The sequence below is a fragment of the Saccopteryx leptura genome, chromosome 4 (genome assembly GCF_036850995.1).
Source record: "Saccopteryx leptura isolate mSacLep1 chromosome 4, mSacLep1_pri_phased_curated, whole genome shotgun sequence".
NCBI lineage: Eukaryota > Metazoa > Chordata > Mammalia > Chiroptera > Emballonuridae > Saccopteryx > Saccopteryx leptura.
In genome coordinates this window covers 124,500,904-124,516,073 of record NC_089506.1, presented here as the reverse complement: position 1 = coordinate 124,516,073, position 15,170 = coordinate 124,500,904, and the positions used below count along the sequence as shown (strand labels likewise).

At 48.1% G+C, this 15,170-nt stretch overlaps 1 protein-coding gene across 1 annotated transcript; it reads left to right on the top strand.

Moving 5' to 3' along the window:
- The first annotated feature begins 587 nt into the window (after positions 1-587).
- On the top strand, positions 588-14,813 carry EIF4A3 (eukaryotic translation initiation factor 4A3). Its single transcript, XM_066381470.1, has 12 exons — positions 588-836; positions 3,774-3,846; positions 5,347-5,413; positions 5,667-5,729; positions 6,409-6,541; positions 6,737-6,817; positions 8,185-8,326; positions 9,094-9,232; positions 9,716-9,831; positions 14,170-14,277; positions 14,374-14,501; positions 14,626-14,813. Exons 1-12 carry the CDS (start codon positions 668-670, stop codon positions 14,640-14,642), a joined length of 1,236 nt encoding a protein of 411 aa, XP_066237567.1. The 5' UTR covers positions 588-667; the 3' UTR covers positions 14,643-14,813.
- Positions 14,814-15,170: the final 357 nt, after the last annotated feature.

Here is a 15,170-nt window from a genome sequence, read left to right as displayed (position 1 = left end):
GCGACCCCGAGGAAGGGCTTATCCACAAGGAGTTAAACACAGGCCGCCTAGCCAGACCTGACTCCAGGTGTTCCAGGAGTAGACTATCTGCAGTGAGGGTTTCCAGCGGGGAGCAGCAGCGAGTACTAACAACCCGCTCCCCACGTTGTGCCCGGCGCGCTCCGACCTAGGCCAGTGACGACGTAAAAGCGTATAAACGGGAGAATGTGCGCATTTGGCGACCTGCGCCCATGTTCTCCTCCGAAATAGAACCGCATGGCAACCCCCACCGGAGCAGGGCGCCCTGACGCCGCCAGCGCGAAGGACCCAGTAAATAAGCGACAGCTACACAGCACAATTTCCAACCTCTAACGCAATAGATTCCAGCACCGCGCATAATCCGCAACTTTTATAAAAGGGTGGGCGGGGTCCCGCTCCTCGCGAGATCCTATGAGAGCTCAGATTTTACAGGAGCCTCGAAGCACCGCCCCTTTCTCGCGTCGAGCATCCCTTCCCTTTCACGGGATGCTGAGCTCCCCGCCCTTCCCGTGGCGTGGCCTCAACGCACGTTTGTAGGCACGTACGCGCGCTTGGTGACGTCAGTTCCTGGCGGCGGCGGAGGCGGCGCAGGGGTCCTGCTTCCGCTTTCCTCTGAGGCGCGCGCCCTCCTCTCTACCTACTCTGGATCATGGCGGCTACGGTCACGATGGCAAATTCGGGTTCGGCACGGAAGCGGCTGCTCAAGGAGGAAGACATGACCAAAGTGGAATTCGAGACCAGCGAGGAGGTGGATGTGACCCCAACGTTCGACACCATGGGCCTGCGGGAGGACCTGCTGCGCGGCATCTACGCTTACGGTCGGTGGGCGCAGGCGGGGAGGCTGAGGGCAGGGCCACGTCTGGTCGCTGAGAGTCCCTGGCCGGGCCTGGACTCCGGGGCCCCGAGGCGAGGCCGCTGATGGGCGACCCCCGCCCCCAGCACGCCGTCAGCGCTCCGAGTCCGTGGTTTCGGCGTGTTGTCCTCAGCGCAAAGCAGTATGCTGGTCCCCCACAGGCTGCGCACTCGTCCAGGCGCTTCGGAGTCAGTCATTCAGCGGGCAGCTGTCTTGTATCTCCTGGTGTGAGGCTTGTGCTCTTGGAGAACTTAAGTTGTGTTTGGGAGAAGGTAGCCTGTAGCCGGGATGCCTTCGCAGTAGTAATGGCTGTGAAGAAAAGGAAGCGGGATAATGGAATCGAGAGTACCTGGGAGAGAAGAGGGCTAACTAACACTGAGCAGATAGGTCAGGGCCGTCCAGGAAGGGGTGACATTTGCGCTGTTAAAGGAGGCTGTTAGAAGACTGGTGAAACTGGGCAGAGGGAGCTGCCGGTGCATTCCAGGAACAGAGAAGCCTCCCCTCTTGGGAGGCCAGGGTTGAGGCTGTAGAGGGAGGCAGGGGCCAGAGCTTGCAAAGTGTCATGTGAGGCGATAAAGGGTTTAAGTGCAGTGGCCATTGGAGGGTTTTACCTGAGAAGGTAGAGTCAGGTTTAGAGTTACAGAGGTTGTCCTAGTTGTCTGTGAATTTGGGGGGAGGGGGGAGGCAGGAGAAGAAGCAGGTCTGAGTTAGGAGACTTTGCTGGGTGTCCAGGGGAGAGGTAACCGTCATTTGGAGGTGGAGTGCTGCTACCAGGGTTCACTGGTGGGAGAGTGTGAAGAGCGAGGGGAGCGGGCCGTGTGAAGCCGCCATTAGCTTAGGTGAAGAGCACTTGACCGAGGCAAAATTGGGGCTCTGTCTTGGATGTGGTGAGCTTGGGGACTCACATGCCATCCCACTGGCAATGTGGGAAGGCAGTTGTCTAAGTTAAGAGGTGGAGTTGCGGCCTGACCAGGCAGTGGTGCAGTGGATAGAGCATCGGAGTGGGATGCAGAGGACCCAGGTTCAAAGCCTTGAGGTCCCCGATGGGGTCGCTGGCTTGAGCAAGGGATCAATCACTCTGCTGTAGCCTCCCCACCCCCACCCATCAAGGTACATATGAGAAAGCAGTCAGTGAACCACTAAGAAGACTAAGGAGCCACAATGAAGAACTGACGCTTTCATCTCTCTCCCTTCCTTCCTGTCTGTCCCTTTCTCTGTCTCTGTCTCACACACACACACACACACACAAGAGGTGGGGTTAGGGATTCTAATGGGAGTGGTCTGCATCTGTACTTAAGGCCTGGGACTGGTCCATCTTTTATCCTGCAGTCCTTGCTGTCATAAAAGTTTAGACAGAGAAGAGAAGTTGCTGAAGGGGTGGGAGGTAAAGGACCAATGCAGCCCATCTGGTAGGGAGGCTGACAGCCTGACCTGCCTCTTAGCATCCAGGACATCCCTGCCCTAAACACTTTTTACTTTCCCATCTGTGTGCTTGGTCAGCATGAGGTCTCTTAAATTATTTGTTACACTTGCTTTTGTGTTAAATGGGAACTTGTACTACATTTTAAAAGACTACCAAAAATAATTAAAATACCATCTTGTACATAAAGTTTTGTTTGTGTACATGGAAGGTACTTGTACTCCTTAGAGTAGCCTCGATCCTTGGTGATTTAGACTGCTGTGCAAGAGGGAGAAGGGTGTAGGGTGTAGGTCACAGAGCTGTGTCCAGACAGGACAGCAGACAGTGCAGGACATCTCACAGTCGCCCCAACAGCAGATTAGGAAAGTGTGGTGACCATAGCACTGATGGATTGATTTTCTTTTTTTTTTTTTTTAATTTAAAAAGTAATGAGCCCTGGCCAGTTGGCTCAGCAGGTAGAGCGTGTCAGCCTAGCATGTGGAAGTTCTGGGTTCAATTCCCGGGCAGGGCACATAGGAGAGGTGTTCATCTGCTTCTCCACCCTTCCCCCCCTCTCCTTTATCTCTCTCTTACCCTCCCTCAGCCAAGGCTCTACCTCAGGCGCTAGAATGGCTCCAGTTGCAGCAGAGCAACGCCCCAGATGGGCAAAGCATTGCCCCCTGGTGGGCGTGCCGGGTGGATCTTGGTTGGGCACATGCAGGAGTCTGTTTGTCTGCCTCCCAGCTTTTTTTTTTTTTTTTTTACAGAGAGAGAGTCAGAGAAAGGGATAGACAGGGACAGACAGGAACGGAGAGTGATGAGAAGCATCAATCATCAGTTTTTCATTGCGACACCTTAGTTGTTCATTGATTGCTTTCTCATATGTGCCTTGACCGTGGGCCTTCAGCATACCGAGTAACCCCTTGCTGAAGCCAGTGACCTTGGGTCCAAGCTGGTGAGCTTTGCTCAAACCAGATGAGCCTGTGCTCAAGCTGGCAACCTCAGGGTCTCAAACCTGGTTCCTCCGCATCCCAGTTCGATGTTCTATTCACTGCGCCACCGCCTGGTCAGGCCCTCCCAGTTTCTCACTTCAAAAAATACAAAAAAAAAAAAAAGTAATGAAGAAAGCAGTGTTGGATACTTATTGTAATGTAGTAAAACAATAACACAATTGAAGTAAAAAGTGAATCTACCCTGATCATTCTCCGGGAGTATGTTTATGTTTGCTTATTTTAGACCTCTCTGGGGTTTATATATTCTACAAGGATGCTTCTTTTACAGGGATGTTGTCATTAAAATAAGATCCCATGTTAGCATAAAAATCCACTGCGGGCCAATATATTCATTCAACAGCTGTTTGGTAAGAGCTTGGTATGCTGAATATTGGTTTACGCAGGGGATGGGAGTGGAGAGTAAAAAAAATCTCTGCCTCAAGTTGCTTATAGTGTCTGGTTATAAACATGCTTACCTAGTGGTCAGAGCTAACTTTTTCTGTGTTTACAGGATTTGAAAAACCATCTGCAATTCAGCAGCGAGCCATCAAGCAGATAATTAAAGGGAGAGATGTCATCGCACAGTAAGTCTGCTCACTTGCTCAGACAGGGACTCAGTTGCTAGTTGTAAAGCAAGTCCTTGAAAAACATGGGTTTGAAGTGCATGGGTCCACTTATACATGTGTGTTTTTTTTCATCAATAAATATAGCAAATGTATGTGCTCTTCCTTATTTGCTTAATAACATTTTCTTACCTTTGGCTTACTTTATTGTAAGGTTATAGTATGTAATGTATGAAATATGTCGAATGACAATTGTTTATGTTAACGGTAAGACTTCTGGCCAACGGTAGGCTGTTAGCGGTAAGTTTGGCAGACTTGAAAGTTGTATGTGGATTTCGTATGTGGCATCCCTAACCCCTATGTTGTTGAAAGGTCAGCTGTGTGGTTAAATGCTTGACTTTAGCCCCAGGGTGTTTTGTTTGTTATTATTTTTGTGGTCTTCTAGAAAGCTTCCATTTATTTTTTTAGCCAGTTTTATTATCTGTCAGTTGACATATGGAATTTTATATAATATTCTTTATTTTTGTATGTGTGACAGGGACAGACAGACAGGAAGGGAGAGAGATGAGAAGCATCAGTTCTTCTTTGCGGCATCTTAGTTGTTCATTGATTGCTTTCTCATATGTGCCTTGATGGGGTGGAGGGGAGCTCCAGCAGAGCGAGTGACCTTGTCTCCTTGCTCAAGCCAGCAACCTTGGGCTCAAATCGGTGACTTTGGGCTTCAAGCCAGTGACCTTTGGGCTCAAGCCAGCGACCCTGTGCTCAAGCTGGTGAGCCCATGCTCAAGCCGGATGAGCCCATCTCAGGCCGGCAACCTTGTTTTTTTGTTTGTTTGTTTGTTTGTTTAATAATAAAAGTTTTATTGAGTACAGAGCGTATCCCGCCCCATGATGTTCCCTGGTCCCCGGGACAAAGGCCAGGGAAGTCGGATAGGGTGACCCGCGTGGGGGATATTTAAGAGGTCTCCTCTAGGGTGGTCGAGCTAATATGACGTGATGAAATCTCACTGTCTGATGGACGGTCGCTGTTCTCCCAAGGACTCCTGGGAAGTTTCAACCTTGGTTTTGAATTTGGGTCCTCTGCATCCCAGTCTGACACTATCCACTGTGCTACTGCCTGGTCAGGCTGTATATACCAGTATTCTTGAAATAGCTTTGTTCCTATTAACTAATTTTTAAAGACCCAATTACAAGAAAAAAAATAGAGGATGGTTATGGTTTCAGTCCAGTTCATATTTGTGTAAAGGGGAATGCCACCTGCTGGAGTCAGAGATTTTGCAGCTCCATCAGTCCCTGATGTAGCTACTGTCCTCATTACCTGTGACTTAAAAGTAGTGATGTTGTGCCTGTATCCCACCCCCTTGCAGTTAAGGTGTTGGTCTGTTTGGGGGGATCGGGCATCAGCTTGAGAGAAGCTGCCCATTGCTCCCACCCGTCGGAGCATGACTGTGGCAGGTTCTGTGAAGGGGAACAGTGGTATGTGGCCCATGGTTCTGAGTCTCACCTGTGTTTTCTCTACTAGATCTCAGTCTGGCACGGGCAAGACCGCCACCTTTAGTATCTCTGTCCTCCAGTGTCTGGATATTCAGGTGATTTGCTGCTCTGTCTCATCCTGGGAAATACTTCCTTTCTCCTCTGTAATGGCAGTATTGAGAAGAACAGTTTTATCTAAGAATTTTCCCCAGTACTTCCTGTTATTGCTGGATTTGTGGCATCCAGAATGTTAGGTTTTGTTTGCTCTATTAGAAATAATATTTAGAAATAATATTTGAATTTGGGTCCTCTGTGCAGTCTATCTTAAAAATACTGAAGAGTGTCTTTGCTGGCACATTATTTTGCCAGGTTCGTGAAACCCAGGCTTTGATCTTGGCCCCGACGAGAGAGCTGGCTGTGCAGATCCAGAAGGTGAGACGGACACGTCCAGGAGGTGGGGTTGTATGCATAGGTCCCTCCTGAGCAGCCAGTTGTATACCCTCAAACATCTCTTCCTGAACCCTAACATTTTGGCATAAATCATACATGAATTGCTGGTTTGTGTTTTTATTTTTAGTATGATTTGTGTGATTACAGTAGTTTTTGGCAGTCTTAGAATTATTATTATTATTATTATTTTTAAAGATTTTATTTATTTATTATAGAGAAGGGATGGGGGAGGAGCAGGAAGCATCAACTCCCATATGTGCCTTGACCAGGCAAGCCCAGGGTTTTGAACCGGCAACCTCAGCATTTCCAGGTTGATGCTTTATCCACTGCGCCACCACAGGTCAGGCTAGAATTATTTTTTTTAACAGCAAAACCCATTTTAATTAAAATATATTTTACTTTTACTGTGAACACAACAGAAGGCTGTATGTTAATATGTTAACATCGTTTCTTGGATGGAAGTATGAGTTTTACATATTCTCTGATTTTCCTATAATTAATATGTATAACTTTTGTAGTAAGAAACCATTAAAACTTAACTTCATTTTGGTACAAGAGTAGGAGGAGGAGAATTGGGCTTTATGGTATAAAATTAATGGTATAAGTAATACTTGGTAGTCACTTAAAATTGTAGTAAAAATGATCCTGTGTTCCAACACAGGGCCTGCTTGCTCTGGGTGACTACATGAATGTGCAGTGCCACGCCTGCATCGGGGGCACCAACGTGGGTGAGGACATTCGGAAACTGGACTATGGACAGCACGTCGTGGCCGGCACGCCGGGTCGTGTCTTTGGTAAGCACTTTGTAACATTGTGCTGCAAGTGGTGGTGGTGAGATGCACCAGAATGGTGAGGGCCATGCTCCCTCCGTTCCTTACACTGTACGTCTGCTCTGGACTCACTTGCAGGAAGTGGAAGCTAGGGCTCTGAGGTGGCTGCCTGTTTCCTTGTAGTGTGATGGCTAATTCTTTCAAAATCTAATTTTGTAGATATGATCCGTCGCAGAAGTTTGAGGACACGTGCTATCAAGATGTTGGTTTTGGATGAGGCTGATGAAATGTTGAACAAAGGTACTCATGCCAATAGAGTTGATTTCTTGTGATATAATTCTGAGTATTCACAGCAGAGTGGAGATGTGGACCTCGTGAACATGCTCGGAGTAGGAGTAATGTGTCCTTGTGGAACACAGTTGTGCCTCAGGGGTCATGAAGATAAGACTCACACTTAGGGTTTTTTTGTTGTTTTTTTTTGTTTTTTTTCTGAAGTGAGAAGCTGTGAGGCAGACAGACTTCCTCATGCACCCAACCAGGATCCATGATGCCCACCAGGGGGCGATGCTCTGCCCATCTGGGTCATTGCTTTGTTGCAACTGGAGCCATTCTAGCACCTGAGGCAGAGGCCATGGAGCCATCCTCAGCGCCCGGGCCAACTTGGCTCCAATGGAGCCTTGGCTACGGAGGGAAAGAGAGAGAGAGAGAGAGAGAGAAAAATGAGTGGGGGAAGGGTAGAGAAGCAGATGGGCATTACTCCCATGTGCCCTGGCTGGGAATTGAACCTGGGACTTCCACATGCTGGGCCGATGCTCTTACCACTGAGCCATCTGGCTAGGGCCTACACTTAGGTCTTTTTGTGGTCCGTGTTTGTAAGGCTGTCACAATCAGCATGGTGCCTGTCACTCAAACAGACACATGCTTCTTTCTGTGTGTCTGGTGGTTAGCCCAGGCGGCTCATGCATGAGCTGAGCTGAGCTGAGCTGAGGCCGTAGAGGAGCCTGGGGGTGGTTGGGGGCTGTGAGCCAGGTGTGGAGGTGATTCTGTTATCCAGGTGACCCGTAATTCATGAACTACTTTTATCGGTTTCTGGGCTGTTTTATTCAGCCTACACCATATTCAAAATATAAATTGGTTGTCTGTTTGATAGGCAGATTTTTTTGTGGCATAATTGACATATAACATTAGTTGCGGATGTACAACATAATGATTTGATATTTGTGGGAGTGTTTTGTTCTTTTTTTAGTTGGGAGTTGTTTTTTTTTGTTTTTGTTTTTTTGGTAAAGATCCACATCTCTAGATTCTCTTAAAACGTAGTAGCTCTGGCCACTGTGGACATAAGTCCTCACAGGCAGCAGCAGCTGGGTCTTAGTTGAGATCTGTGTGCTGACATCCAGGTTGGGTGATTCAGGGCTAGGGTGTCTGTGGCTTGTGACTAGGCATCTAGAATCTTGGGTGGGGCTATGTTCCGCAGAGCACCAAGGGTAGGGTGGGGGTAGGAGAGGAGAAGGAACGTGTGGCTTTTCTGCTGTGTGGTTAGGACTCCTTGTGAAGCCTGAGGCCTGAGCCACAGCCCTGCTCCTAATGATGCGTGAGCATTGGACGTGCAGCCTTACTGTCACAGTATACGGTCTTGCATGTCTTCATGTGTTTTGTTCCCCACCCAGGTTTCAAAGAGCAGATTTATGATGTGTACAGGTACTTGCCCCCAGCCACGCAGGTGGTGCTCATCAGCGCCACGCTGCCTCATGAAATCCTGGAGATGACCAACAAGTTCATGACGGATCCCATTCGCATCCTGGTGAAACGGTGAGCATGCCCTGCTTCTCCAGCGGTCCTAAACCGACAACTTGGGGTGTCTTTGAGATGTAAAACACGGTTTTTTTGGTGTGTATTTTTCTGAAGCTGGAAATGGGGAGGCAGTCAGACTCCTGCATGTGCCCGACCGGGATCCACCCGGCACGCCCACCAGGGGGCGATGCTCTGCCCATCTGGGGCGTCGCTCTATCGCGACCAGAGCCACTCTAGCGCCTGGGGCAGAGGCCAAGGAGCCATCCCCAGCACCCGGGCCATCTTTTGCTCCAATGGAGCCTCAGCTGTGGGAGGGGAAGAGAGAGACAGAGAGGAAGGAGAGGGGGAGGGGTAGAGAAGCAGATGGGCGCCTCTCCTGTGTGCCCTGGCCGGGAATCGAACCCGGGACTCCTGCACACCAGGCTGACGCTCTACCGCTGAGCCAACCGGCCAGGGCCAAAACACGGAAATTCTAATTTTCTTTTCTGAAAAGCCAGCTTTTGACATGCATTCCCTTTTGACCCACTAACTCCAAACTTAAAAATTAGTTGCTAGTGTTTACCAGTCACTTGAGAGTAAAGGAATTACTATTGAGCAGTGGAGTGTCTTGTTCAGCGCTGTGTTCAGAGTGGCGGTAACTGTTAATTCTGATCTGGAGCTGGGCCATGTGGGAGTGGTGACTTCTCAGAGGGTATGGCTGTGCTGGCAGGACCCTGAATTCTGGCCTGCAGGCACTCTCCAGTTGGTTGGCAGGGTGAGCAGCAGTGTTGATCTCTGCCCCACAGTGATGAGCTGACTCTGGAAGGCATCAAGCAGTTTTTTGTGGCGGTGGAGAGAGAGGAGTGGAAGTTTGACACACTCTGTGACCTGTACGACACGCTGACCATCACACAGGCGGTCATCTTCTGCAACACCAAGAGGAAGGTGCGCAGTCTTGGCTCTGATTCCCTTGTGGTAGACACAAGCTTGGTTCTCTGCAGAACTGGGTCAGACTATGTGAGGGGTGGATGTCCATGCTTCAGGCTTTGTGGGCATGGGGTCTCTGGGACAACCACTTACTGCCTGTTAGCACAGAAGCTGCCATGGACAAGCTGTGAACAGAACATGCACAGGGACACTGCAGAAGTGCTGTTGCCAGTCCCACCACAGAAGGCCCAGGGTCATTGTTTTAGGTGGCCTGGGTGGTTGCATGGTACCTGATGATAGACAAATTAAGTGGATTTTTGCCCCACTACCTACTGGGCAAAGTTAAGTTTTCTACACATCCAGTAACGATTAGTCTGAGTTCTAGGGCACTTGCTTTATGATTGATTACATTGACTCTGCAAGTAGTAATTGAAATCAATCCTGAGTACCATGTTTGGTTTGTGAATAAGCTTACATAGCATCTGCCGATTTGGTTGGTAGGTTGACTGGCTGACGGAAAAGATGAGAGAAGCCAACTTCACGGTGTCATCGATGCACGGGGACATGCCACAGAAGGAGCGGGAGTCCATTATGAAGGAGTTCCGTTCTGGCGCAAGGTAGGTGGGCACCCTCTGCATCCGGGCTGGGCACTGGGCGGCCTTCTTTCCTGTGATCGCGGGGGTCCTACTGCTGTGGCAGGCGAGGTTGGGTGATGGGAGCCCTCACAAGGAAGGTTGGTGCCTCATGTATGTTTTATTAATTGGTTTTAGCTTTGTTCTCTTTTGGTCAGGGAGCATGCCCATGTGACTGTTCCTGTGATGCACTCACAGTTGCCTGGTGGCCCAGCACAGGCTCCTTGTACACATGTCCTGTGCCCTTGAGCAGGACAGGGACTGTGGGTGGTTGGTCTTCAGTGTCCCACATGTGCCTGTGCGGTTTCAGCTGCTGATTGTGTTTTTCAAGTTGTCATGTCCTCACCTGTTTGTTGCCCCCTTTTTGTGAGTGTGCAGGGGATGAGGTTCCTCCTGAGTCTTTGTCAGGTCTTGTGTGTGTATCCTGAGGCTGTGTGTGATCCAAACTAGTGTTTCTGGAGTGTTGACTTTGTCAGGAAGTGTCTGTCTATGTTAGTGATTCCTCATATCTTAACCCTACTGTGCTAGCAAAGCCACACCAGCTCTGCTTCAGCTTGTGTCCACTTGGTTGTCCTCTCAGCCTCTGTCCTGTGTGTGACCTTAAGCTTTCATGTCTGTTGTGCAGTAGCTAGTATGCTGGGGCTGTTTGTGCTTTGCTTTTAGTCTAAGGGGAATCACTGTCTTGTCATGAGAGCATGTAGTCCCATCTCATTTAACACAAATCCTGATGTGTGGTTTCACACTGACCATTTTGTAAGTATATCTCTTACCTCTTCTGTGACTCCTTTTTTATATCGGGCTTGAAAAAATCATTCTTTTTCTCTACTCATTTGGGAGTACCTGTTTCTTTATATTATGTGGTGGTTGCCATGGAGACTACAGTGGTACTTTGACACAGGAGCACTTTAAATCATGAGCAATTTGAGAGATGAACAGTCAGGGGATTTTTTGCTTTAAGTCATGAGCGGATATTTGAATCACGAGCTTCCACCAGCCTCCACTAGATGGTCTGCCTAACGCTCTGAAAGGGAGGAAGAAACAAGCTTCCATGGAGAGGTTTTTGTTGAAACGGCCTCTTTAAGTGAAAGTGAGCAAAGTGTGAAAAAGCCAAAAGTCAGTGAAGAAAATGATTATGATTAAGCAAAGGAAAAAAGTAGCAATTAAGTTTAGCAATAGTTACATATCATATGTAGTATGTAAGTTAAGGTTTTTTTTTTGTTTTTTTTTTGGTATTTTTCTGAAGCTAGAAATGGGGAGAGACAGTCAGACAGACTCCCGCATGTGCCTGACCAGGATCCACCCGGCACGCCCACCAGGGGGCGACGCTCTGCCCCTCTGGGGCATCGCTCTGCTGCCACCAGAGCCACTCTAGCGCCGGGGGCAGAGGCCAAGGAGCCATCCCCAGCGCCCGGGCCATCTTTGCTCCAATGGAGCCTCGGCTGCGGGAGGGGAAGAGAGAGACAGAGAGGAAGGAGAGGGGGAGGGGTGGAGAAGCAGATGGGCGCTTCTCCTGTGTGCCCTGGCCGGGAATCGAACCCGGGACTTCTCTGCACGCCAGGCCGACACTCTACCACTGAGCCAACCGGCCAGGGCCTATAAGTTAAATTTTGCAATTAAATGTAGCATTAAGTGTGTAGAGAGTAAGTTATGTTAAGCAATAGCACAGGAAATGAAAACTTCTGCCAGTCTCCTCCCCCTCTGCCAACATCTTCGCCTGACTTTGAAGGTAAATACACTTCATAAACCAGTTTACTTCTTTACATTCTCTCTTATTGTATATATGTATTTGTTATTTGTAAAGTAGATTTTCTTATTTAAAAGCATATAAAACAAAAAATTCCTGTGGTTTTTGGGGGCCGGAATGGATTAATTGCATTTCTATTAATTTAAATGGGGAAATTCAGTTTGACATACAAGCAAATTGATTCACGAGCTCGGCCGTGAAACTCGTATGTCAAGGTACCACTATATAATGCATGACATCGACATCTGCCATTAACTGGAACCTACTCTTCTTCACCAGTGCAGAGGGCTTGAATGATGGGCATCAGGGCCCCCAGACTTGTGCACTGTGTGTGAAATTTTATAGCTTCCACACCCTACTATTGCTCTATGTAACAGAATCCACACACATACTTCTAGCTGTCGCTCTCTTTTCCTTTGTCTCTGAACTCCATCAGGGGTGACTTTCCTTTGCTTGAAGGTGCTGTTTATGTATTTTGTTTGGGTTGGCAGTGACAACGGCTCGTTTAGTCTGTTTAGTCTGTGTGAAAATTTTGACTTCGCCTTGAGATGTCTCCTCTGACATCTAGCAGGGCAGTGTTTGCAGAGACAGGAATCTAGTTGACTAATTTTTACTACACTGTAATGATGTGATTGTGTCCTGGTTCCTTTGCTTCTGTTGGGAGGTCAGCTACCTGATCACTGCTGCTCCTTTAAAAACAGTGGTGCTTTGGCCAGATAGCTCAGTTCGTTAGAGCATCACCTGAAATGCAAAGATTGTGGGTTCAATCCCCAGTCAGGGTACATACAGGAACAGATTGATGTTTCTCTCTCATTTTTTTTTTTTGTGTGTGACAAAGAGAGAGGAACAGATAGGGAAGGGAGAGAGATGAGAAGCATCAATTCTTCATTGCAGCACCTTAGTTGTTCATTGATTGCTTTCTTATATGTGCCTTCACGGGTAGGGGGGTGCTACAGCAGATCAAGTGACCCCTTGCTTAAGCCAGAGACCTTTGGACTCAAGCCAGCGACCATAGGGTCAGGTCTGTGATCCCATGGTCAAGCCGGATGAGCTCATGCTCAAGCCAGTGACCTTGGGGTTTCAAACCTGGGTCCTCTGTGTCCCAGTCCGATGCTCTGTCCATTGTGCCACCACCTGGTCAGGCGAGGTTGCTTCTTAATAATTTTTTTTTTTTTAATTTTTTTACAGGGACAGAGAGTGAGTCAGAGAGAGGGATAGATAGGGACAGACAGACAGGAACGGAGAGAGATGAGAAGCATCAATCATCAGTTTTTCGTTGCGACACCTTAGTTGTTCATTGATTGCTTTCTCATATGTGCCATGACCGACGGCCTTCAGCAGACTGAGTAACCCCTCGCTTGAGCCAGTGACCTTGGGTCCATGCTAGTGAGCTTTTTTGCTCAAACCAGATGAGCCCACGCTCAAGCTGGCTATCCTGCGGTCTCGAACCTGGGTCCTTCCGCATCCCAGTCTGACGCTCTATCCACTGCACCACCACCTGGTCAAGCTTAATAATACTTTTTATAGTACGTATTTTAAGTATTTAACCCAGTAGAGGAGCGATATTTAACTTTTTATTTCATGGCATATATAAACTACTAAAATTCTGTGGAATCCCCAAAAATATTTTGCCTGACAAAAAAATGTGTAACTTTTATCAATTGATTTGTGGTGGGGGAGAGAAGCATTCGTCATTGTACTTGTGCATTCATTCGCTGGTGGCTACCCACATGTGTGCTGACCCTAGATTGAACCTGTAAGCTTGGTGTTTTGGGCTGATGCTCTAACCCAGTGGTTTTGAACCACTGGGACTGGTGCCGACCCACTAGGAGCCTACAACATCAGCGTGGTTAACTTTTTTGTGGACTGGCGGTGGGAGACCATGGCTCTGACTGTGCTGACCTGCCAGGCTGTCACTTTTCTGTCTGATAGTCTAAGGGGAAAGGTCACCCTAAGTATCAGGTAGTGCATGTTTAAAAAATTCTGTGGCACACTAGTTGACAATCACTGCAGTGGATAGCATGTCATTTTCACAGGTAATCAGCATTAAAGATACTTTTTCTCTCTTTTGTTTTGGTACTAAGTATTCAGAGTTTGGTGTGTACTTTACACATAAAGAACATCTCCTTTCAGCCCGTTTCCATTGCAGGGGCTGGTGGTCAGGAGGGCCGTGTCTTCAGTGTTGCACACACAGGTCTGTGGTCTGTGAGACACTGTCCTGGGTAAGGGACAGAGTGGTGTGAACTGCATTCAAATTTGCAGACTAAAAAACAAAAAAAATGAATATACTGCAAACCTCACCCCAAAATCATTAGGCTGCTGCCCAGCTGTTGCTGTGGACTTGGCTTTACGGAAATTACATTTGCCATAGTGTAGATTCCTGGATTTTTTATTCGGAAAGCGCACATGACCTAAGTAACTGAATGTACTGAACACCCTTTTGAAAGGGTCTCTGGAGCAGTCTCTATCTCTTCATGCTGGCACGAGTTTGAGCGGGACCTGATAGGTTTTGAACTACTGTTCAGTTTTCAAGTTTCATGACTGAGGCAATCACCTCGACTACTTTTCCCTTGTTGCAGCCGTGTGCTCATTTCTACAGACGTTTGGGCCCGGGGCTTGGATGTCCCTCAGGTGTCCCTCATCATCAACTACGACCTTCCCAACAACAGAGAACTATACATACACAGGTACGGAGTGCGGGCTTGTCCGCAGCCTCACTGTCATCGGGGCTTACTGGGGTCTTTTTGCTGTAATTACTAAAGTAGCTGTACTGTGTGCTGAAGGATTGGGCGGTCGGGGCGCTACGGCAGGAAGGGCGTGGCCATCAACTTCGTGAAGAATGACGACATCCGTATTCTGCGAGACATCGAGCAGTACTATTCCACACAGATTGATGAGATGCCCATGAACGGTGAGCGTGCAAAGAGGGCGCAGTCTGGGCACTGGGATTCTCGCCTTTTTGTTTTGTTGTTTTTGAGAAGTCTGTTGTGAGCCATTAACATTCTCGTTTTGTCTGTTGCTTTCTCCCCTTTCAGTTGCTGATCTGATCTGAGAGCGACAAGTCTGAGCAGGAGGCGGATGGAGCTATTTTGTGGTCTCTCACAAGCTGTTCAGGACAGGTTCTGTGTAAAGGGATGTGTGGCCCATAACGCATGACCTGAGTTGACTTTTTACCCACATGTAAATAATGCTTGGCTCTTTTTCATTAAATGTTTAAAAATTTTCCCACAAAATTTGTTTCTTAAGGTGCTACCAGGTTTTCTGGTAACCTGCTGTGTGGGTCACTTCACTGTTTCCTGAACTGTGAAATGGTGAAAGGGAAGAGGTAGGAGTGCCCAACTTTCCCATGCTGGCTGGGATGGTGGTAACAGTGTCCACTTCTAGTGGGGCAGCAGCTTCAAAATACTTTAAAGTTCATCAGGTGTCTCTAACTCAAAAGCATTTGAAATTGTACAGTTTATGAAAGGACTGTCCTCTATGCTCTATGAAGTCCCAACAAGAGTGATTATTTGGGACTCAGGTACAGTGTGTTTATGGGTGACAGAACGGCTTGGCCACAGTAGTCAGCTCATTGGCAGCC

Bases quoted from the DNA above. Each gene is read 5' to 3' on its own strand.
- EIF4A3 (XM_066381470.1), top strand. From the start codon at position 668: ATGGCGGCTACGGTCACGATGGCAAATTCGGGTTCGGCACGGAAGCGG. The intron at 6,818-8,184 runs GTACTCATGCCA...TTCCCCACCCAG, and splicing joins TGATGAAATGTTGAACAAAG to GTTTCAAAGAGCAGATTTAT. The intron at 8,327-9,093 runs GTGAGCATGCCC...TCTGCCCCACAG, and splicing joins ATTCGCATCCTGGTGAAACG to TGATGAGCTGACTCTGGAAG.